The 24,125-nt window shown below is 37.9% G+C and overlaps 3 protein-coding genes across 3 annotated transcripts; 1 reads left to right on the forward strand and 2 right to left on the reverse strand.

Annotated features, from left to right (window-relative positions):
* The first annotated feature begins 12,465 nt into the window (after nt 1–12,465).
* LOC117113736 lies at nt 12,466–13,005 on the forward strand. The gene has a single exon (XM_033257178.1). It carries the CDS (start codon nt 12,466–12,468, stop codon nt 13,003–13,005), a length of 540 nt encoding a protein of 179 aa, XP_033113069.1.
* Nucleotides 13,006–16,240: 3,235 nt separating this feature from the next.
* LOC117113737 (uncharacterized protein K02A2.6-like) lies at nt 16,241–16,840 on the reverse strand. Its single transcript, XM_033257179.1, has one exon. It carries the CDS (start codon nt 16,838–16,840, stop codon nt 16,241–16,243), a length of 600 nt encoding a protein of 199 aa, XP_033113070.1.
* A 3,652-nt stretch (nt 16,841–20,492) lies between these two features.
* On the reverse strand, nt 20,493–21,002 carry LOC117113738 (uncharacterized protein K02A2.6-like). The gene has a single exon (XM_033257180.1). The coding sequence runs from the start codon at nt 21,000–21,002 to the stop codon at nt 20,493–20,495; it is 510 nt and encodes a 169-aa protein (XP_033113071.1).
* Nucleotides 21,003–24,125: the final 3,123 nt, after the last annotated feature.

The raw sequence follows: 24,125 nt of genomic DNA on the forward strand, positions 1-24,125 counted from the left end.
GAGTCTCTTGTAGCATGAATACTGCAATAGTAATCAAACAAGTATTTCATTAATCAAATTGTAAATGATTTTAATTGAATTGCAATTATACAGGATATAGTACAGTAGTAATACTACTTACATTTAAAAAAAAAAAAGACATGCATATTGTTTTTAAGGTTGTTGGACATACTGTATTACTAAAATAAATATGCTATTACGAAGCACACAAAACCTGGTATAGTGTAATGCCTTAATTTTGTTAATAAATAGGTGCCTAGTATCGTCAGGAAAATTGAATCATACAATTTTACATCCCACACTGTATTGTTTGCTCTGTAATTCATAAGCTATTGGAATTATGCTTTACGTAGTCTATTTTATAACCATAGTGAATGATACGCAGATTGTATAGGCCTATTTATGAACAAAAAACACCTCAATTTCTGGGCATTCTATATTATATAGTTGAATTGCATTGTAATTAACCAAAAATAAATTGTTAAAATATACAATTTTAATAGATAAAATTAATTTAACACAGACATAGTAATTCATACTGGCAATACATTAACATAGCTACAGCATGAGGAGCCTCTGGTCAAAGGAGAAGCTAAAATTCACCTGTCTGGGGAGGATATTTAAACTCTGTGTAGTTGGCACACTACCCGTTGAAGTCCGTGAATCAGCATCAATTGACATCTTTAAAAAGCGACTCAAAACCTTTTTATTTGCCTCTTTATAGCTACTGTTTTCTGTTTCTCTGTTTCACCTTGCTAGCTAGTGTTGTTTGTTCCAGGTTAGGAGGCACCTGATCCCAGAAAAGATCAAGACTTAACCGATGCTAACCGGAGTACATAAACACAGATCTCCGGTTGGCGGTGATGGTGTAACCCCATACTTCGGTTTGGGTGCTAGCTTGGTGTTTTGTTTTTTTCCCGGCTTTTTTCTTTGTGTTCTTGACTTCATTATTGTCTAGGGCATAGAGACCTCGTTTATTTGCGCTATATAAATCCATCTATTATTATTATTATTATTATTATTCAGGAAATGCCTCGTGTATGGACTTCATTACACGACATCAGCACTCGCCTGTCTTTGCCAAGATAACCCCAGCACCAACGTACAAATTGCTGATAGGCTGTATACCTGTAACGCCTGGAAAAAAAAATTTTGAAGCAATATTAATATAGATTTTTTTTTGTGTGTAAGGGGAAGAGAAAACAGGAATTAAAGCATAACTACGACTCATAAATAGTAATCAGATTTAATAAAATATTTTATTGGTCAATTCCACTTGTAAGCAGTGGGGTATTTTGCAAGAATTGCATGTAAGTGCACACACAAAGAAAAAGTAAGGTACCACCCAAAATATTAACTAATGTATGCCTAATACTGTAGAACAAAAATATATGTTGATGTTTGCGGTATAGAACAACAGTAGAGCATAGAACTGCAACATGCGGATGGGTGGTAAATAGACCTATATATTTAATGGAGTTTTGTAAAAAAAAAAATAAATCATTCAAGTCAGTGGCCTCTCTGATGGTTGGGAGGGGATGCTAACCAATTCTTTTATTTTACGTGGCCTTAATTTGTATTTTAATCGAATGGTTCTTACTTCTTGACAACAGGAACGATTTCCCCACATCTCTTCCACGACGCAGTTTCCACAAGTACACCTGAATATAACAGAAATGCATTTTTTTTATTAAACTAATGATTTTATAGAACATAATAGAAGGACTAGGCCCAATTATCATAACTCAGACAGGTTCTATTTCCCCAAATAGAAGCCCAGAGTATGATTTTAATGGCTCAGTTGACTTCTTTCTAGTCTACAAATACTTTCAGAAAAAAAATATCAAAGATACGCTTTAAATTATCCATGCAATGTTAAAATATTCCGTTTGGTTTTCCATCCATACAACTTTAAATAGGGCACGCTGATGTCAGATTTAAAAGGATATTTTTCTTTTTATTTGGTTAAAATGGAATTCCCAAGGGGATACACCCACCAACTAACTAGGCTAAAATACGCCAAACATGGCAATAGGCCTTAGTCTATTAGTATTTAGTACCACCCTAACCCTCCCTACAGTATAGGCCTAGCCAAAGATGGCCTAGCCTAGATAGGCAAAGAAGGGCTATCCTAGGCATACAGACCTCGCTAGACTAGGCCTAGGTTATAACAGGCCTAGCCTAGGAAGGTAGACCCCAGACTGTGAATTGGCTAGGCCTAGTTAGAAGCCTCCATCCAAACAAAAAAATGCCATAAAAACCGTCCGCGCAATTGGAAAAATAAGGGCCAATTTCCACGCAGATTTTTCCGAAAAAATCTTTTAGACTAGGCCTAGGCCTAGGCCGGTAGGCCTAGTCGTACGGCGCTCTACCCTCTAGCTAGGCCTAAGCTTTGCTTTGACATAGTATATAATAAATCTGCTACGGGATGTCAAACAACCAGTATATGATGTTCAAAAAACATGTGATATGAATAAAATTACCATTCCTGTCTTGCCGCACGTTTATATTTCCCGGTAAACCTTGGCGAATAAGTTCACCAAGTTCATCATCAGCAACAGCGACGGGCCTTGCTTGGTTCATCGTCGCCAATAAATGCCATAATTTGGCCAAAATTTACAATAAGCCTACGAGGCTCCGCAGCTTTTTCTTCATCGGATGATGATGACTGAATTTCATTTGCCATAAGATCGGTCAATTAATATTAATAATAATTGGAAATCTAGTGCTATATCTCGATGATATATTGATATTCTCAACCACAGTGGAAGAGCATTAATTTTTGGAGAAAATAGAGAAGGTGCTAAGCAGGTTAAGTAAGTTTGGATTAAAACTCAAGGGGAAGAAATGTAAATTCCTTGTTCCAGAAGTAGAGTATCTTGGACACATTGTCAGTAGTGAAGGTGTACGCTGTCTCTTATACACATCTAGGGATTTTTTGGGGTAAGGCATTGTCCAATACGTTTAATATTGGGTGTCCGAGGTTTTCCAATGACTTTCTAAACAATGATGACAAGATTTTGGATTTCTAGAAACCGTTTCATATCCATTTTAATGCCAACATTTCTTTCTTGTATTAAATTGCATATACATGATGAGCCTACATAAAAATACTGTACTGTATACGCAATAACAAATACAAAACACAAATATTGAAGTGTTGCATGACCATTGTGAAATGTACCACCTCTTTTCATCACCGAGGTGGCGCCAGGATTTGCCCCTTGTGGGGAACCATATTACATTACAATACTATCCTCCCATCATGGCGAAATCCAGGGTTTTTCATAATCCATATGATTTGTGAATTATTAACAACAAAATTACGAATAAGAATAATGTCTTACTGTAAATTGTAAGGCCACCAATTTGTGACAATATTATACTACGATGAATGTCACCGTTAACGTCACAATACAAGCTTATAATTCAAAATGAAGTTATAAATTTTGGAAATTTTGCCTGAAACCTGTAAACCACGAGGTTGCTCCCCGATCAAGATGTATTCCAAGCATCATGAGGATACTCAAACAAGCATTTGTCATAGTAGAACTTAAACCATTTTTAATTAGTCCCATTGAACAGGGGCGGATCCAGAATTTTTCAAACTGGGGGAGGGGCATTTGTATTTTTTTTATTTCAATACATAACATTAATATGCACTGACATTTAAAAAAAAATAGTGTCAAAACGCAGGCCTGTAGCCAGGTTCTTCCAAAGGTGGGGGGGGGGGGGGGGGGGTTCTGGGCGTGATGTCCACAGTCGAAGCCCCGTCGGGGTCGGCGAAACCCCCAAAGCAAGAGGATTTTTTGTGCTTTATGGGTCTAAATAATGCTATAAAAGCAGATGTGTTTGAAAATGTCTGTGTGGGTCTGCAGTGCATTAGTTGGGTTGGAGGACTTATTTTGAAAATTTAAAGAGGGAGTTTCGCCAGAAAAGAGGGGGTTTGCTAGAAAAGCGGGGTTCTCCCAAACCATAATGATAAATACTATGAATGATCATTACTCCTTCACCAACAGGCGTTTCTCAATGAAAGTTGATACATATATATCTCATATCAGGAGACAATAGTGACATTAAGATGCGCAAAAAAATTGTTTTTTTCTGACCCCCACATCTTTCTTTCCTCAAAAACGTTGATGAGCTCATATCATATTAACCATTCTTCATTTCTGAATCATATTAAGTGAGCATAAACTTCGGGTCAAGGTTGAATGTCAAGTACCTTAATTTTCCGTTCGCACTTTTAAGTGTGCGTCAAAATTTATATATGCTTAAAACCATATATTTATTTTCAATCAGTTATAGCTCCTTAGGGTGAAAAGTAACCCCCAATTTTTATTACATATTCTGAAAAAGCATATGAGTTGTAGATGTGATGTTATAGATCATAATGGCTGATCGGACATTATGACGTCATCATATTGCCATCTGAATTCAACAAACTGAATATTATCGATGACCTCATTTTAGCAAATGCGCATTTGAGCGTATCTCGCTTAATCTTGATCAATTGTCTTCCAACTTTGAGTATGTTGTAGCTGAGGCAATTGTCTTTCATATATGTGGCATGTATTTTACATTTTGATGACGTCATCATGGTCAAAATATAGGGTTTTGCTTACCCCCTCATCTTTCTTTCGTCCAGCCTTTGATGACCCCATAATCACCTTAATCAGTCGTGTTTATATTTAGTGGGTATATACTTCAGGTCATGGTTAAATGTTATGTACATTATATTTTTGTGCGCGCGTAATAACGCGAGCGTTCGCTTGCGTCAAAATTAATATATGCTTTATATCATGTCTTTTTTTTTAAATCAGTTATAGCTCCTTAGGATGAAAGATGACCCCTAACTTTTATTACAAATTCTGAAAGCACATGAGCTGTAGATATGATTTTATATATCATAATAGCTGATCGGACATTGTGACGTCATCATATTGGCATCTGAATTCAAAAAACTGAAAATTTTTATATATGGTAAATATTATGAATGATAATAAGTTACTCACCAACAGGCGTTTGTCAATGAGAGTTGATACATATATCTCATGAGTGAACATTTCGTGACATTACCATGCGCACGTGCGTCATGGCGTGCGCATACGCATAAGTAAATCTTTTAAAATGCTTCAAATTCTTTAAAAAAATGAATTAGCGTATACTTTGGTATTCGTCTTCCCCGAAGGGGGCTAGGCTTCCCGGACAAGGGGAACAAACCCCTTCCCCCCACCTCGGGCGCCACCCCTGACCTCACTTATGATTTTTGATTTGGGAGACAAAGTCATTGTAATTGGCGTTAATAAAACCAGAGAAAAACTATTATATCGATAACCTCTATTACGATTGCATGGTGGTCATTTTGATTTCTAAGAGACCCGCATTCAAATGAGTTTGTCAGTGCATTGGGGGGGGGGTGTCAGTGGGGGGGGGGGAGAAGAGGGGTATGTGTAGTTCTAGGTTGTAGGCCTAGGCCTACTCAGTATCTTCATTGAAATGATACAAAAAAATCACAAGAGAAAAATATCCACATGTCGTCTGCAGCAGGCCTAACTAAGCAGCCAAGTCTGAGGGGCTAGCCTGTCTGATTCCATTGTATGCCCAACACAAATTCGTTTCGGACCTTTTTTACCTTCATAAATACGTATATTTTACTTAAACACAACTTCCATGAATACTTATTTAATAAGTATCTTGACCATTCAATAAAATAATCAATCAGTATGTCTAATTTTAGAGCTAAAAACAACGAAAAACAAAACTTATGGTGCTGAACATAGCATGTAGTAGTATATGGTAGGCCCAACGACAGTTACAATTTGAGCTGTATGTTTTGTTTTGTTTTTTGGGGGGTGGGGGTGGGGTGGAAGGCGGTTGAAATACCACTGGACAATTGTATAATTCACTTGCATTAATACTGCGCCCTGTAATATAGTTGATGGTCTCATACCTACTCACTCAGTACTAGTGTGAACATAGTTTATAAAAATGTTGATATGATGAATGAAGAAAATCGAAATATAGAATCATGATGGCATTTATTACTCTCATCTGAAAATTATACAGTTTAGTTGTCTCAGCTTATGTGAATTGTGAAATATATTTACATGTGACATTAGTGATGTACTTGGTTGCAGCCTGTAATGATGGTTTGCATCTCATGTAAGGAATGCTAAAAAAAAATCAGGTAAAAACAAGTTTGACAAACCAATCTTTATAATTTCGATACGGTTCCATTTACTGTACATGCAGAAAACAGTGGGAATAGTAGTTGGTTTAACGACACGCCTAATATATCAGACCAAACTACTGAAGTCCCTTTTAAATATACCAAAATAATATACAAATCAAAGAAAATAGTTACACTATATCGTTGATTTGATTATTTTAGTTTGTTTATATGACCTTGTTGGTCTAATAAATAAACTAAAACTGATATATTGTCTGCCGAAAAACAAATTAAAAAACTTCAGAAATTCAATTAAATTTTAAGTAGATCATCATTAACTCAAAACCTCAAGCAGATGCAATTATTTTTGTTCTTTAAAATATGGGATGATTTTAGCTCTTATGAACAGTAACAGAAAGATTGAATTCTTTGTCAACTGCAATGGTGTCTTTGTGGGAAAAAAACTTTTCCTTTAAAACTGAATGAGTGTGATGTCCTCGTTCTCTCCATTTCTTCAAAACGATGCTACCAAGTACAATAGTTTTAATCGTATCACAATCCATTCGCAATTGCTGATATTTATAACCTGGGGTATAACTGAGAATTAACCATATACACGTGTATAGTTGTCGTAATTTTTTTTACTAAGGCAAGCATTTACTGAGATTTGAACAAAAAATACAGCAATCATCCTTGCAAACAATGTCAGCCTATCAAATTTTATTTGACAACAATTGTGAAATATCATAAATAGAAAATATGGTCATGACGACATCACATCATGGACAAATTACAGGTAGTATGGCGCAACAATCATCATCATTGTTGTGTGTGCTGACAAATGTAAAAATAGGCCTACATGATTTGCAATAGGAATGGAGATGTAGGCCTACTGCAATCTATATCATAAAGAGACAAAAACAAATAACATTTGTTTCTGTTACAGGACTAATTTTCATAATTAGAAGTGTAGGCCTAGCCTGAAATATAGCATGGATTCATCGTTGCCGACCTTGTTCGCGGCCGAAACGGTCCAGCGCCGCCAGGCCTATGGCTAGGCTACACATAGGCATAAACAAGGGCATAGTTTAAGGCAATATTTCATATTTATTTATAATTAAGTAATCCATAAAGATGATTAATGTCTCTACACACAGGTTTAGCTAATCTTTTGGAATATCACAAACCAATGGCAAATGGTTCATGAATATTAGAGATATAAGTGTTTAAATGTTGAAGTTTGCAACATATAATATTGCTAAACGGTCAGAAATACGAAAATATTTAAATTAAATTAAAAATACATATTGTCTTAATTCCTGAACATGATTGAATTCCTGATGACTTCTCTACACCAATAAATACCTCTTCTGCTGTAGTAAATAATTCTAGAACACATATGTGCTTATAAATGTATAAAAGTGTTCAAATTTTAGTATGTTTCTTCAAATCCGGCATTTTATCGCGTGTCGGGACCCGGTTAGGCCTAGCCCTGGACGGCTGAGGGTAGGGGTGGCTGAATTACCAGCCTGTTGTAGCCTTATGTACGCATACCATACATTTAAAACATTTAAACTGCAATATATGTGTTTATGTATTGTTAGCGCCAGAATATGATTTTGTTCTATTTATGTGCATGTTTTGCTGCCCATAGATTTGTAGCATGATCGTTTTTGCACTTGGGCCAGGGTTGAGAGCTGTTCAAGGTTGTAGTTTTCCGGCAATCAGAGTGTTTGTGATTGGATATAAGTTGTCAATCCACAATAAATGGATTCTGAAGTTACAGTTGAATGTACTTTATGTTGCTCTTGGTTAAGTGCGTGTGACAAGCGGAATATTACCAGGCTACCAAGTACAGGCAGACCTCGGGACGAGTGCGTGAGTGTTGCGCCCGGGCCAAACGAGATTTCGCGTGTACACTTTAGTTTAACAAAAACGTTGGCCTAGAGCGCCGCATGTGTGGCAAAGCCGGCAGGGCTGTAGTATGGAAGGCCGTTTGTGACAAAGTATAGAAGAATTAAAGTAGGCGTGTAACCAGTCAGTGTATGGAACGCCGTTTTTGTCAAAGAACAGTAAAATTTAACTATACGTGTTAATAACAAGTGTTTGTGTCTAGTTAAAGGAGAAATGAAATAGGCGTATAACCAAGCAGTGTATGGAACGCCGTTTGTGTCAAAGGAAAGTAAAAGAGGTCTATACGTGTTGATAACCAGTGTTTGTGTGAAATTGGAGAAGAATTAAAGTATTCGTCTAACCAGGCCTTGTATGGAACGTCGTTTGTGTCAAAGGACAGTTAAATTAGACTATGTGTGTTGGTAGCAACTATGTGGAGCGCCGTCGATGTCAAATAGAAGAACTATTGGACCAAATCTGTGAGTACGTGAAGTGAAGGCAACCTTCAAGATAATATACCAGCAGGGAATGGACTTTTGATCATAATTGGACATTTATACTGGACGTTATTTGTGCCTTTGTGTATGTTCTTAGGATTCAAATCCATGAATTGTAATGGGTATGTTTTACTAAAAGTTGTAATTATTATTGTTATGTGATTAAGCCCTTTATACATAGTATTTGATGTGTAGTAGTTCCCATTGAGATAATGTATGATATAGTAAGCTTAAAAATTTCATATCTTAATTTTGTCTTGATTACTTGCATATATTTTAGTTTCTTATTCCGAACATTAATCATGTCTGTAAGATCAAGACCTGTCTCAGTGCGGTCATCACAGTCTGCAGCATCATCATTGGCTTTAAATGCTGCACAAGCTAGAGCTGATTTGGCGGTGGCTAAAGCTAGGGCAGAATTTAACAGAAGGAAAGCTGAAGCTAACAGAGCTAGGATTGAAGCAGAAGTAGAAATGGACAGGCTGCAGATAGTGGAAGCGGTGGCTGCTGCTCAAATACGAGCAGATACATTGGAAACGGAGTTGCAGCTGCTACAAAGTGATAATGAAGGCAGTGTACTATCTGAGCTTCCAGTAGACGAACCAGACCAGAGAGTAGTAGAGTGGAGAAATGAGGAGCCTGTTTTAAATGTAGTCCAGGAAGATACTGACACAAAACCTCCTGTTATATCACAACCAAGCCATAGTGAAAGTGCGTCCCATTTATTAACCGCAATTGGTCTCAGTATGAACATGCCGAAACCTGAATGGAAACCATCTTGAATATTGGAACTTCATTAACGCGTTTAATCAAGTCAAGTCAATGTAGCAAGCAAAGCTATTGATGATAGATCAAGATCAACCTATCTTATACAATTTTGCGTTGGGAAAGCAAGGAACAGTATTGCCAATTGCGTGCTGTTAAGAGGTTCAGAGGGTTATGCTGAAGCCAAGCGTATCTTAAAAGAGGAATTCGGTCAGGCACATGTCATTGCAAAAGCTCATCTGAGCAAGGTGTTGAATCGTCCTCAAGTTAGGCCAAATGATGGTAAGGGACTATGGGACCTAGCTAGAGACATGCGCAGGTGCCAGACAGTTCTTTTCCAGATGTGCTATTCAGCTGATATTAATAGCTCAGAAACTCTCTTAAGAATTCAGCAGCTTTTACCAATGCACCTGCAAACGAAGTGGGCAAAGAAAGCCTATGCAATGATGGAGAAATTAACCACACCCGACTTTAAGTGTATGTCATCATTCGTCGAGGAGGCGGCCAAGTTAGCTAACAAAATATTGGAGGTTCGTATCCCAAGAATACACCTAAGTGGAAACCAAACAGCAAAGGGATAACAAGCCTTACTACAACCACGAGGCGTCCGGAAGTAAGTTTGACAACGGAAACAAGACTTACGTGCCCAGCCTGTTTAGGAAGCCACAAGTTAGAAAAGTGTAGAGATTTCATCCGCTACTCACGTGAAGAAAGACTCAAAATCTTGAGAAAGGAGAGACTGTGTGATAATTGTTTTGGTGCCTCACACATAGCAAGAAGATGTTCAAAGCCATCACAATGTGAGCAAGGGTGTAAATGGAAGCACCACACACTGTTACATCGGACCGACGAAGAGCGGAAGGATACGGCGAAGACGACTACAGTAGGGCTTACCGGGGCCGGTGATTGCGGCTTGGCAACCATTGTTCCAGTCAATGTTAAAGCTAAGGATTCTGGAGTGATTCTGAACACGTATGCTTTATTGGATGAAGGCAGTAACTCATCATTTTGTACCATAGAGCTGTGTAGGAGGTTAAAAACGTCATCTAAGGCGAGATCGCTAAGGATATCAACTGTCAATCAGACTAGAAATCAGGATTGTAGGCTTTTGCAGGAGTTAGAGATAATGGACATGGATTGTGGAAACGTTATAAAGCTGCCAGATGTGTACACCTTAGAAGTGATACCTGCAAGTAAAAACGATATAATGAAGCCAAATTACCTGCGTAATTGGCCATATCTGGATAGAGTTAAGTTGAAACACATTGATGCTGAAATAGGTCTTCTCATTGGAAGCAACGTACCAAAGGCATTAGAGCCGCTTGAAGTGATTAACAGTGTCGGAAAAGGTCCGTATGCCGTTAAGTCAATATTAGGTTGGTCCGTGCATGGAATCCCTATTGCTTCAAAGGAAACAGCACACGTTAACAGAATTCATTCAAAGGTCATGGCAGATGCGTTGGTAGAAATGTACAATTTGGACTTCAGCGAGAGGAAAATAGACGATACAAGACAACGCTCTATAGAAGACCGAAGATTTATTAAATTGCTTGACGAGACGACTTGTTTCAATGAAGGTCACTATGAGGTAGCGTTGCCTTGGAAGAACAAGGTTGTGAAAATGCCTAATAACAAACCTTTGGCAGAGAAGAGAGCTGCTCACCTGTTAAGGAAGTTAAGAGATCCTGAATTTCACAAGGAGTATACAAAGTTTATGGATGACATGTTCGATAGGGGTTATGCTGAGAAAGTGCCTGTAGAAAAGAATGAAGGGTGTGAAGCCCATAACATGTGGTCTATACCTCATCACGGAGTGTTTCATAGACAGAAACATAAGTTGCGTGTAGTGTTTGATTGTGGCGCCAGGTATGGTGGCAAGTCACTTAATGATGAATTGTTACAGGGACCTGACCTGACTAGTTCTCTTGTTGGGGTATTAATCAGATTCCAAGAAGAACCGGTAGCATTGACAGCAGATATTGAATCCATGTTCTATCAGGTGCGAGTACCAGAAAAGGACCGGGATATGATGAGGTTTCTATGGTGGCCAAATGGCAATGTCGACCAGCCTTTGGAAGAATATAGAATGGCCGTCCACGTTCTTGGAGCGGTATCTTCTCCATCGTGTGTCAACTACGCTTTACACAAGGCAGCAGAGAATGCTAAAGGGCGGTACCAAAAGGCAGTTTGCGATACTACCATATGTAGAAACTTTTACGTCGATGATTATTTGGTGTCTGTACCAACAAATGCTGAAGCAATACTCCGTGCGAAGGACACAAGGAATCTTTGTAAAGAAAATGGCTTTAGATTGTCCAAGTGGATGAGTAATGAACGAGAGGTGATCGAGTCTATTCCCATCTGTGAAAGAGCCAAAAATGTAAAGGATGTTGACTTGACGATATTACCTACCGAAAGGACGTTGGGTGTTCTTTGGTCGGCTGAATCAGATGAGTTCAGATACAAGATTAATTTGTCAACTAAACCAACTACTAGAAGAGGGGTGTTATCTACGTTAGGCTCGATATATGATCCCCTAGGTTATGTCTCGCCTGCAATTCTCCCAGCAAAACAAATACTTCAGGAACATTGTCGTAAGAAACTGGGTTGGGATGCACAGATACCTGAGGAAGAATCGAAGAGGTGGTCGAAATGGACATCGAAAGTCGGGGATCTGGAAAGATTCAGGATAAGCAGGTGTTTGAAACCGCATGGATTTGGAAGTCAAATCTCCGCACAGATGCACCATTTCTCGGACGCCAGCGAGCTCGGTTATGGAACGGCATCGTACATCAGGTTTTTGAACAAAAATGGTGATGTTCATTGTCGGCTAATTCTTGCCAAGTCAAGAGTTGCTCCGTTAAAAATTGCTACAATTCCCAGAATAGAATTCACTGCTGCTGCTGTAGCAGTCAGAGTAGATGCCATGTTGCGAAGAGAGCTTCAGATGCCAGTTATTGATTCACGATTTTGGACGGATAGTACCACGGTGTTGAGTTACATTAAAAGTGACACGGCTAGATTTCATACATTTGTTGCTAACCGTGTAGACCTTATTGGAGAAGCTTCTGCGCCGAGTAATGGGGGCACGTGAGGACTGCATGTAATCCTGCAGACGTTTGCTCTAGGGGAACGTCGATGAAGGGGTTTCTGGAGAGCGAAAGATGGATTAAAAGTCCAAAATTCCTGTGGCGGGACGAGAGTGAATGGTATGAGAAAGACATAGGACAGTTTACCTTGAAGAATACTGATCCAGAACTGAAATGCGTCCTGGCTACAGAAGTTAAACCCGTTGATCCCTTAAGCCGAGTAATAGAGCGTTGCTCGTCATGGAGCAAGCTGAAAAAGTCCATTGCCTGGATCATGGTGGGAATGCAAAACTTGCAAATGCGTGTTGCTGTTCGCAAGGGAAGATTACCAGAAGGGCAGAAACAGCATGGAAATCTATCAGTTCAAGATATGAGGAGGGCGGAGGAAGCATTGGTAAGGTTCGTTCAGAAAGAGCATTGGCCAAACGACATTGCTTCACTTCATAAGAAATCATCATCGCTTAGGAGGCCTGATCCGGTCATAAAGAATAATTATTGTGTGTTGGTGGTAGACTCCAAAGAGCAAACATTGACGTTATGTCTAAACATCAAGTTCTATTACCAAGAAACTCTCATGTATCAAGGTTGATACTTCGAGATATTCACGAGACAAATGGACACCTAGGTAAAAACCATATATTAGCAAAACTGCGACAGCAGTATTGGATTGTAGGTGCACCATCCTTAATAAAGCAGATTACCTCAAAGTGTGTGGTTTGTAGAAGGTACCAGCCATCAGTTGGTCAACAGAAGATGGCAGATTTTCCTATAGAGCGGGTATGTGTGGGGAACCCTCCGTTTCATGACACTGGAATGGACTACTTCGGGCCGTTCGAGGTCAAGCGTGGCCGAACTACTGTGAAAAGATACGGAGTGCTGTTTACGTGCATGGCTAGTCGTGCTGTTCACTTAGAAGTCGCACACACTCTCGACACTGCTTCATGTATTAACGCAATTAAACGATTTACTGCACGACGAGGGAACGTGAGTAGTATCAGGTCAGATAATGGAACCAACCTTGTAGGAGCCGAACGTGAACTTAGAGAGTCTTTACATAAATGCAATCAGCAGGAGATGCAAATGAAATTAATGAAAAGGGGGATTAACTGGTATTTCAATCCACCTACAGGGTCGCATCATGGTGGGATTTGGGAAAGGATTATTCGAAGCGTAATAAACATTTTGTATGACGCCAAATCATCTGTTACGTTTAAATGCAGAGCCGGTTCTTCCAGCTGGAGTATTTACGAGAGATGATACCTATTCTACTCGACGCTGGAGGCAAATTCAATATCTTGCCGATGTTTTCTGGCGACGTTGGGTCAATGAATACTTTCCGATGTTGCAGCAAAGACAAAAATGGACACGTCCTAAGCGCAATCTGGTCGTTGGAGATGTTGTATAGGTGATGAATCAAGGTCCAAGAAATATGTGGATGCTTGGCCGTGTAACAGAAGTTTATAATGATCATAAAGGGTTCGTTAGGTCTGTTAAAGTGAGGACTGAGAATTCATCATTGATTCGTCCTGTCACTAAACTATGTCTATTGGTTGAGTGTGATAATGCTAATAATTCAGATTCATAAATTACAAGTATCGATCTATTACAAGTAAAAGATATGACTTTAATAATATACATGGATAAACAACACACTACTGTTTTGAAGGTCAGTTAAATAATAGGTGTACGTATAAAAGTTGTTTACTGAGTTAATTAAACTTGTTAGTAATTAAAGTACTTAATCTCATAATTTCGATATTAAAATAACATGATTTTGTCGTTTTATTACGTATTTCTCATTGATGTTGACATTAACATGTATTGCTATGTTAATAAGTATTAATCAGTACAGTAGCAGGAGCGGGTGTTGATTGTTTACTGCTTGAACGATGTAATCTACAAGGAAATATGTGTGTATTAGACTATTGAAAGGGTTAGGTTGAACTTTGAAAGATGTTCTTTGAAATCTTTACAGTATGGTATTGATATATTTCTAAGTAATTGTGTTTATTAGGATGTTTAAGAGTGCGAATGTACAGGCGCTCGTTTGTTATTCATTAGTGTAATTGTACTGCTGTAGAAGTACAATTAGGGGCCGGTATGTTAGCGCCAGAATATGATTTTGTTCTATTTATGTGCATGTTTTGCTGCCCATAGATTTGTAGCATGATTGTTTTTGTTAAACCACTTGGGCCAGGGTTGAGAGCTGTTCAAGGTTGTAATTTTCCGGCAATCAGAGTGTTTGTGATTGAATATAAGTTGTCAATCCAATAAATGGATTCTGAAGTTACAGTTTACTTGAATGTACTTTATGTTGCTCTTGGTTAAGTGCGTGTGACAAGCGGTATATTACCAGGCTACCAAGTACAGGCAGACCTCGGGACCAGTGCGTGAGTAGTGCGCCCGGGCCAAACGAGATTTCGCGTGTACATGTATCTTACCTATCAATGCACTGCATGAGCTCATAAACTAGAGAACAATAGAATCCAGTCGCGTTTCCAATCTCCGTGTATAGTTGTCTCAGATATGGTGTATGTTAGTACATTTAATGAAAATTATGCACCAAGATCAACAATCTGTGAACTCTATTAATGACTGCGACAATAACATAATTGCTGTATCTCTATTACATATACACATGGTTTCACATGTTATTTCTAAGCAAATAAACATAAATTATAGTTCGTAATTATTAACATCGATAACAAATATGTTTAATGTTTACATAAATGAACACAGGGATACTTCTTGTTAGGTCTTGTCTAACATTTTCCCTGGCAACCACACAACAACTCGGTGCATCTTAATCCATTCTTTATGCATTTGCAGCTTCCAAGTTCACAGTCGGTGTGTCCACAACGAGTTTATAATAAAGTACTCTTCACTCACATCCTGTGTGTTGATCCCTTTTTTTCCAATAGGTGGCGCCATTGTTCTTACATAAGTATCCGTGAATATTACATCCTTCCTTAATTTTGGATATTTATATATATTCATGTATGTGTAAATTTCAATATGCGTTACTGATTATTAGAATTATGAAGTTAGATACAATTATCGGTTATGCTTCTTTTGTCGTTGTATGAGTTGAACAGATTGTTATATATTTTCGTTTATTTTACTGGTTACAAACACATTAACATGATAAAAATACTTTTAACTTTCAAAATATCAAGTAACTGTCATAAAATTACTTTTAAACAATTTAAACAAAATATAACAACTTTGTTCTTGTCCGAACAAAGGCTAAGGGTGGACTACCTTGCCTTACAGCAATGCTAGGGGTTTATTCTGCCCTATTTCTACAATGCAATTGCTGTTGTCTAAGTAAAGTGAAAGAATGCATTATTAATGTTCATAGTCCTTTAGGTACGTAGGTTTACGCCTGTTCTCTCGAATAGGATAACGTGTTCCTTGGTTCATTGGACGATGTAGGTTTACATGCATTGGTGGGTTATAGTCGTTTTCAAATGTATCAAAGTAGTCGTCTTCTTCATTGTTATCAGTATATGGTTTAAAGTGTGCTCTGGTTGGTTTTAAATGGGAAGAATTTCTTGTTATCAATTTACCATCACCTCTTCTTGCTGTTACCATGGATCCTTTAGTTTTGATTATTGTATATGGTCGATTGTCATACAGAGTGGTCAGCTTGTTTTTTTTTCTGTTGCGTTACCAGTACAACATCTCCAATCGTCATGTTTGCTTTCTTTGTATGTAATGTTCTGTCTAGACATTTTCATTTTTCCTTTGGACTGCTTATCTTTAGTCACTGTGTATTCATCGATTTGAGGTTTTTGGACTCTACTTGGTAGTTTTACATTGAATTATCTACCGAACAGTAATTCAGCCGGTGCCTTTCCTTTGCTGGTATGTGGTGTCACTCTGTAGTTCATGAGAAACCTACTAAGTCCCTGTTCCCACGGTAATCCATTTTCTATGGCCGTAGCGATTGCCTTTTTTAAGGTGCGCATGAAACGTTCGGCTTCTCCGATTGCTCTTGGCCATAATGGCGTGATTTTCCTGTGTCTGAACCCCATATATTGTGAGAATCCTTTAAATTCCTCACTATGGAATGGTGGGCCATTATCACTTCTGATTACCTTTGGAATCCCAAACATTGACAGAATATTGGCCAGCTTGGGAATTACTGTTTTTGCAGAGGCTGATGTTATAGTTTCTGTCACTGGGTATCTGGTATAATCATCTGTTACGACCATTAAGTAATAGCCATTTGGAAATGGACCACTAAAATCTATGCTGAGCTCTGTCCATGGTCCATCACTTGGTAATGTGGACATATTCAATGGCTCAAATTTTTGGGCTGGTACGGTCACTTCACATGCTGCGCACACTTTGATCATATCTTCGACTTGCCTGTCTATTCCTGGGAACCATATCTTCTCTCTGACCAGGCTTTTAGTCATCACTACTCATTGATGTCCCTCGTGTGCTATGGAAAGTGCTTTCTTTTGCAGTGACTCTGGTATAACCATTCTTGTCCCACGTAGTATGACCTTATTTTCTGGGCATAAAGTCCATTCATCATGGACATGATAGTAAGCTCTTTTTATCGGTGAGTTGCCATTCTCATCCATTGCGTTCTGTGACCATTTTCCATCTTTTATTCTTTCTGTCACCCACTGCAGCATTGGATCATTTTCAGTCGCCTGCTGAATTTCTTCTTTGCTCATCGCTTTAGGTATTGTGTGGTTGACTATGAAGTTGACATATTCGTCAGCTACTTTTGAGCTTCTTGTGTTACATCCATCTTTTATTTGCATGGGATGGCGAGAGAGTTAATCTGCTGGATTCTGACTCCCCAGTCTATATTTAATCACCAGATTGTAGGGATGAAGTCTTAACCCTCGACTCTCGCTCCTGCCTTTGACTTTGGTTTTTTCCAAATACGCTCGAGTTGTTTGTGGTCAGTATAAACCACAAAGGGATTACCAAACAAGTATAAATGGAAATGTTCCGCTCCCCATACTATTGCGAGAGCTTCTCGTTCTGTCTGAGAGTATCTGCTTTCTGTGTCTGACAGCACTCTACTGCCATATGCGATGATATTGGTCTTTTCTTGATCATGTATGTCTCTCTGCACCAGGATTGCTGATAAGCCAACTGGACTTGCGTCTGTATACATCTCAGTTTGTTTTGCAGGATCGAAGTAGGCCATCACTGTATCGCCAGTAAGTATTTCTTTCAGATTTTCGAAGCTATCTGTGTGATTCTTTACCTACTTCCACACTGTATCTTTTTTTGTCAATTGTCGTAAGGGTTGTGTTACAGTTACAAAGTTGGGGACGAATCTTGCACCGTATGATTCCATTCCTAAGAAGCCGCGCCTGCATCTCTTGTTTCCTTTGCCTCTTTTATTGCTTGGATCTTCTGTGGGTCAGGAGAAATTCCTTTGTCAGAAAATATGTGACCATAGAAAGACAGATTGCTTCTGTTGAAAGTGCACTTTTTTCATTTAATTTCAGGCCATTGTTCTTTAGTCTCTGCAGAACATCATGTAGGCTTTGGTCATGTTCTTTTTGTGTCGCACCAAACATTATGATGTCGTCACTAATGTTTCGAGCTCCTGATATGCCTTGTAGGACTTGCTCAATCACATTTTGGAAGATTGCTGCTGCTGAACATACACCAAAATTTAGTCTCTTATATCTTCTGAGACCGACATGTGTTGTGATCTGTCTGCTGTCTGGATGTAGTTCTAACTGGTGGTACCCTGATTTTAAATCAAGCTTGGAGAATATTTTTGCTCCATTTAAGTCATGAATAATGTCCTCAATTGTTAGTGTAATGTGTCTTTCTCTCTGGATAGCTTCATTGGCTTGTCTCATATCGATGCATAGTCTGACTTGATCATTGGGCTTTGGTACAATTACAAGCTGTGACACCCATGACGTTGGTTCTTCTGGTACTCTCTCGATTATATCTTGTTCTTCCAACTGTTTTAGTTCTTTTTCTACTTTCTTTCGAACATGAAATGGAATTCGTCGGTGTGCTTGTATTTGTGGTTGGACACTCATCTATGTGCAATTTGACTTGGTAATATTTTTAACTTACCAATTCCATCAAATACATCTGGATATTCACCAATGATGCTTGCACTGCCTTCTGTATGTGGATTTGAGTTATCCGTGGTTATGGTGTTTGTTATCTGGATTAAGTCCAATGCTTGTGCGGTCTTGTAACTCAGTAGACAGCCTGTATCACCTTTGACCACATAGAATTTTGCAATTCCTATTAATTTTTCTTCTTGCATTCGACAGCTGTTGAGAATTCACCCAGTATTGGGATAGTCACCTTCGTGCCATATGGGTATATTTTAACTGAACTTTTCTGGAGTCTTGGTTTTCGATGCATTGCTTTGTATGTCGTCTCACCGATTATGTTTACTGAGGCTCCTGTATCTAGGACTGTCATTATCTTGACGTTTGTGTCATCTATGTGTAACGTGATGCTAATCTTTGGTGTCTTGTGTATTTCTTTTGTATTGACTGTGAACACCCAGTTGTCTGAATCATCATCTGACTCTTGTGCAACAACTTGATGTATTTTCTTGTTTCTACTTCGTTGTTTTAACTGTCGGCATACGTTGCTGAAGTGGTTCTTTTTTCCACATGTGTAGCATTGTTGACCAAATGCCGGGCATGAATCTTTGTGTGGAAAGCTGCCTCCACAAAATCTGCATTTTGCACCATTGGCTTTCTTCTTTTCATGCTGTGGCTTCAGTTTAGGCTTGTGCCGTTGGACAACATGCCTTGTTTATTACCTTTTCCATGCCTGACGCTTGTACCTCGGAAGTTTCTAGTGCCCTTCCTAGGTCCAGTAATTGATCCAGGGACATGGTTGTTATATTTGTTGTTGTTGCTGTGGGACAATAAACGACTCGTATATACAGTGTAATTAAACTCAACTGTACTGTTTTATTCATGTCTCGGGTGTAGCGTAATGTCTGCTCCATCCCTGTGTGGCGGTGCATATAATTATAATGATCGTGCGCGTGATGCGTAACTATGCAACATCCCTCTTTCTAAATTAAGAAGCTTTTATATTTCTCTATACAGTAGTACTGCAAGTTTTAAGGTGACTAAACTGACAATTATGGTATTGCAGTATTCTACTCTTTTAAATTTATAAAATTTTAAATCAACATTAAAATAAATTTCAACTATAGTTTGTATTTGCTGTCTATGTGATTAACTGGTATTAAATTATCAATTCAGCGTACATTTGTTTCGTGGTCATTATTATTGGGGGTTTTTTTTCAAAATACAATATTTTCTACCTATAATTATTTCTCTCCCTTCTCTGTTTTATGTATTTATTTATTTAAACTTTAACTTCAAAACACTAGTAAAACACAATGTTCATTTAGCAATCACATGTTCATAACATTCATTCATTTCCAATGAATTAGTCAGTGTTCATATTTCAAAATCAATATCAGAATGTTCATCGCTTATAACTGTTCATTTATCAATCAGACTCAATTTAACAATAATTTCAGTGTCCATCGCTTATCAATCACTCAGAATTATAAAATCAGGAATTACATTCATTGTTCATTTATATATATATATAGCTTGCTATTCATCTGTATCTGGAGGGTGGCTTAATGTTGTGTCTTGTCCTTGTAGATTTGGTAGGTTGACTTTCGTTTTGTGCTGGGCTGATCCACTGTTTAGGCGTTGTTGTTGTTCCTGTGTTTCGATGGCTTTCCGATGTGTCTGTTCTAATCGTTGCCATTGGTAGTGTGGTTTGATTACGTTCAGTTTCTATCCTTCTGGGTTGTATTGATGGTCTCCTATTTGTCGCACATGGTGCTTGGTTTTGAGTTCCAATATTTTGTGACGGTCTAAGGTTAATTCTGTTCCTTCTTAGTTGACGACCATCTGGGGTTTCAATAATGTACGATCTGGGTGTATCAGCTGTGCTGATTACTCTTCCTTGGTTCCATGTCTTGCGCAAAGGATCTTGAACATGAATATTCTGTCCTTGTAGGAGTTCTGGTAGTGACTTTGCATGTTTGTTGTAATACTTGTTCACTCTCTCCATGTTTATATTTCATGTTTGTTGAGATTCTTCATGGTCTGGTGAAGCATTTATTTTGCTTGGTAAGGTTGTCTTATACTTCCTTCCATTTAATAACTCAGCAGGTGACTTTGAGTTATCTTTGATTGGTGTTGTTCTGATTGCTAGAAGGGCTAAGTTTGGATCTTGACCAGCTTCTTTACATTTTATAAGGGTTTTCTTTATCGTTTGAACATGTCTCTCGATAAATCCATGTCCTCTCGGGTATTGTGGTGACGATGTTACAATTTCAAATCCATATTCATCTGCAAAACTTCTAAATTCACTTGCAGTGAATTGAGATCCATTGTTGCATATGAAATTTTCAGGTATTCCTTGCTCTGCAAATAGTACTTTTGTAATTGCAGTGATTGTAGCAGATCTCAGATCTTTCAGCTTTCTTATGAATGGAAATTTTGAATAGTAGTCGGCTACGATCAAGTACCATTGCTGATTGTATGTGAAAAGATCTGCTCCTACAGTGTGCCAAGGTTGGGGTGGCATCTGTGTTGGGATTATCTCCTCCTTCTGCTGGGATTTCTGGCATGTTTAACATGCTGACACTGTCTTTTCGATGTCTTTGTACATTCCAATCCAGTATACCGCTGATTTTTCTCTAGTTTTACATTTTTCCATGCCTTGGTGACTCTGATGGATAATTCTGAGCAACTCACTCTGCATGGACTTTGGTATAATTATTCGTGATCCTGCTAACAGTACACCATCTTGTATTCCAATATCTTGCCTTATAGACCAATATGGACGGAGTTGTATCTGGAGTTGTTTTATCTTCTTAGGCCAACCATTTATTACTTGTTGGGAAAGCATTACCAATTCTTCATCTTTAACGGTTTCCTCACGTATTTGGTTTAGTTTGATTGGCTTGATATTGATCAAATGATGAATCTTTATACCCATGTCTTCAATTTGATTATCCTCCATTTTGGTTATTCGGGATAGGCCATCAGCGAGTATCATTTCTTTACCTTATATTTTAGCTCAAAGTCGTATGTTGGAGTCTCAGCAGTAGTCGTTGGAGTCTTGCTGGTGCTTTGTGTAGGTTTTTCTTGTGTATTTGTTACTGTGGACGATGATCACTTTCGATTGTAAATTTCCTTCTATACAAGTATGTGTGAAATTTTTCACACCCATATACCACTGCCAACAGCTCCCTCTCTATGTTTGCATAACGAGACTCAACAGGCGTTAATGCTTTCGAGGCGAATGCTATTGGTCGACCTTCCTGCATTAGTGCGGCTCCAAGTCCTAATATAGATGCGTAAACTTGCAGAGTTACAGCCTTTTGTTGGTTGTAGTAGTTTAGACTTGTTTTCTTACACACCAAACTGTTTAAGTATCTGAAACTCTTCCCATGTGATTGTGACCATACATATTCTACGTCCTCTTTCGTTCACGCAAATTTGCTGTGAGCTCGGACAAGAAGAAATATACTGTATCAATCCTAAGAAACTTCTTAAACTTGATTTGTCGTTCGGAGATTCCATGTCTAGGATTGTTGAGACTTTGTCTGGGTCTGGTTTAACCCCATCTACTGTGTATATGTTTCCAAAAAACTTGCATTCTGCAGTTTTGACTATACACTTGTCGTAATTAATATTTGTATGTCGTCAGCAATTCTTATCGCACCTCTACAAGCTTCATCTCTCTTTTGTTGAAAGATGTCTTGGCTTATGTCACACGGGTAAATAATTACAAATTCAATATACCATTCACAGATTTATTTTACTTTGTAACCCTCATCACATTGTCCATGTAATAACGAACCATACTTAATATGTAAGCATAAATTGAACATATAGAATACTAACATATATACAGTATATATATATATATATTCAGAGTTCAAAACAATATAATGTTCATTGACTTATCCATTGTCCAATATACACATCAACTTGAATTGGTAAACTGTTCCAAACTGTATTTTGCAATGATAAGTGTGAGTACTGCATGTAACTTCTAACACGATTCCCAAAACAGGCTTCGAATAAGTAGTCAATCAGTTCATGCAACGCAATGTTGACAGGTTATCCACCACTATAACGAAGGTATATCACGGGCACGAGGCCACCTACAGTAAAATACCAGACATTTTACAATAATAATAATATTCATCTCACTAATAAGTAATAACTGGAAATATTACCCACAAACTGTTCTTAAAACCTACTTACAATTGTTGTAATGTTTACAGCTTATAGGTTAACATAATCCATGTCTATCCTGACATCTACACGTACGGTATACACTAAGGCCTATTTGTTCCTGGCTTATCAAACTACGGTCACAGACCGTTTTGAACCAACACCAAGCCTTTACCGCACTCAATCACTCCCCGAATCACAAAGAGCCAAGCTCTTTTAACTGTTTACATATCAATGGTGCGTGGCACCTGTACATGTAACAATGGCATAAAACACCATAGCACATAACTTAACGTGACAACCCCCCAATTAAGAATGGATTGTATGACATGGGACAAAGTCAAAGGGTTCGATTATGAATTGTAAAAAAAAACATTATAACAATTATTACGGTACAATAGAAACATCAAGATCATGATTATAAATATATTCATTGCATACAAAAATATAACATTCAATCAATACTTAAATCAAAAGTACAAATCCAAATTTTTATTATAATTTTCGACATTATAACAATAACACAATCCAAAGTTATAATAATTACAATTAAATCTTTGGCAAACAACCATAACATCTCAATTTACCTTGCAAACTTCAATAAACTGCCGTCAGTTACACATTTTTTTTTTATTTTAACAAACAATCCAACACCAAATTTGTACAATAATCAAGATATCAATACTCTCAATACACAATTAAAGATAATAAATAGAATGCACACTAAATAAATATATAAAGAATTATTTGAAGATACTTTACTTCCACAAGACATTATAAAACATGAACACTATCAATAATATACCAATTAATAAACAAATAAATAAATATAATACATATTAATAAAATAATTTGGATGCAGTTTTAGGTCGTACCCAGGACCCAAACATCATACAACAACTATGGCCTCAACATCTACTTAACATGTCCGCACCAACATTATCACTACCTTTGATGCTTTCAATTCTAAACCGATATGGTTGGAGTGCAAGTGCCCACCTCATTAATCTCCCATTAGACACTCTAGAACTGCGTAAATAAGTTAAGGGCTGGTGATCAGTTTGTAAAACAAACTGCTTTCCATATAAATATTGTTCGAATTTCAAGACTCCCCACACAATGGCCAAACACTCTTTCTCGACAGTTGAATAAGCTTTCTCACTGGGTAGCAATTTACGACTTGCATACGCAACTGGAAATATTTCACCTTCAGTTTCACCCTCTTGCATCAATACACACCCCAGTCCCTCATTCGATGCATCTGTCCTCACAATGAAAGGAGCCTTCACATTGGGAAGCCTCAAAATAGGGGGATTGGCAATCTTTTCTTTCAACACCTTAAACGCAATATTTGGGCTTCCGTCCCACTCTATAATATTGGGTTGGTTTTTACGAGTTCTGTCAGTAAGAGGAACAGCAATGGCTGCATAATTTGAAATAAACTTCCTATAATAATTTGTCA

Source organism: Anneissia japonica, unplaced genomic scaffold (genome assembly GCF_011630105.1).
Source record: "Anneissia japonica isolate Jap-2015-1 unplaced genomic scaffold, ASM1163010v1 scaffold718_len1063573_cov188, whole genome shotgun sequence".
In the NCBI taxonomy this organism is placed as follows: domain Eukaryota; kingdom Metazoa; phylum Echinodermata; class Crinoidea; order Comatulida; family Comatulidae; genus Anneissia; species Anneissia japonica.

Bases quoted from the DNA above. Each gene is read 5' to 3' on its own strand.
- LOC117113736 (XM_033257178.1), top strand. From the start codon at position 12,466: ATGAAGGGGTTTCTGGAGAGCGAAAGATGGATTAAAAGTCCAAAATTC.
- LOC117113737 (XM_033257179.1), bottom strand. From the start codon at position 16,840: ATGACTAAAAGCCTGGTCAGAGAGAAGATATGGTTCCCAGGAATAGAC.
- LOC117113738 (XM_033257180.1), bottom strand. From the start codon at position 21,002: ATGCCACCCCAACCTTGGCACACTGTAGGAGCAGATCTTTTCACATAC.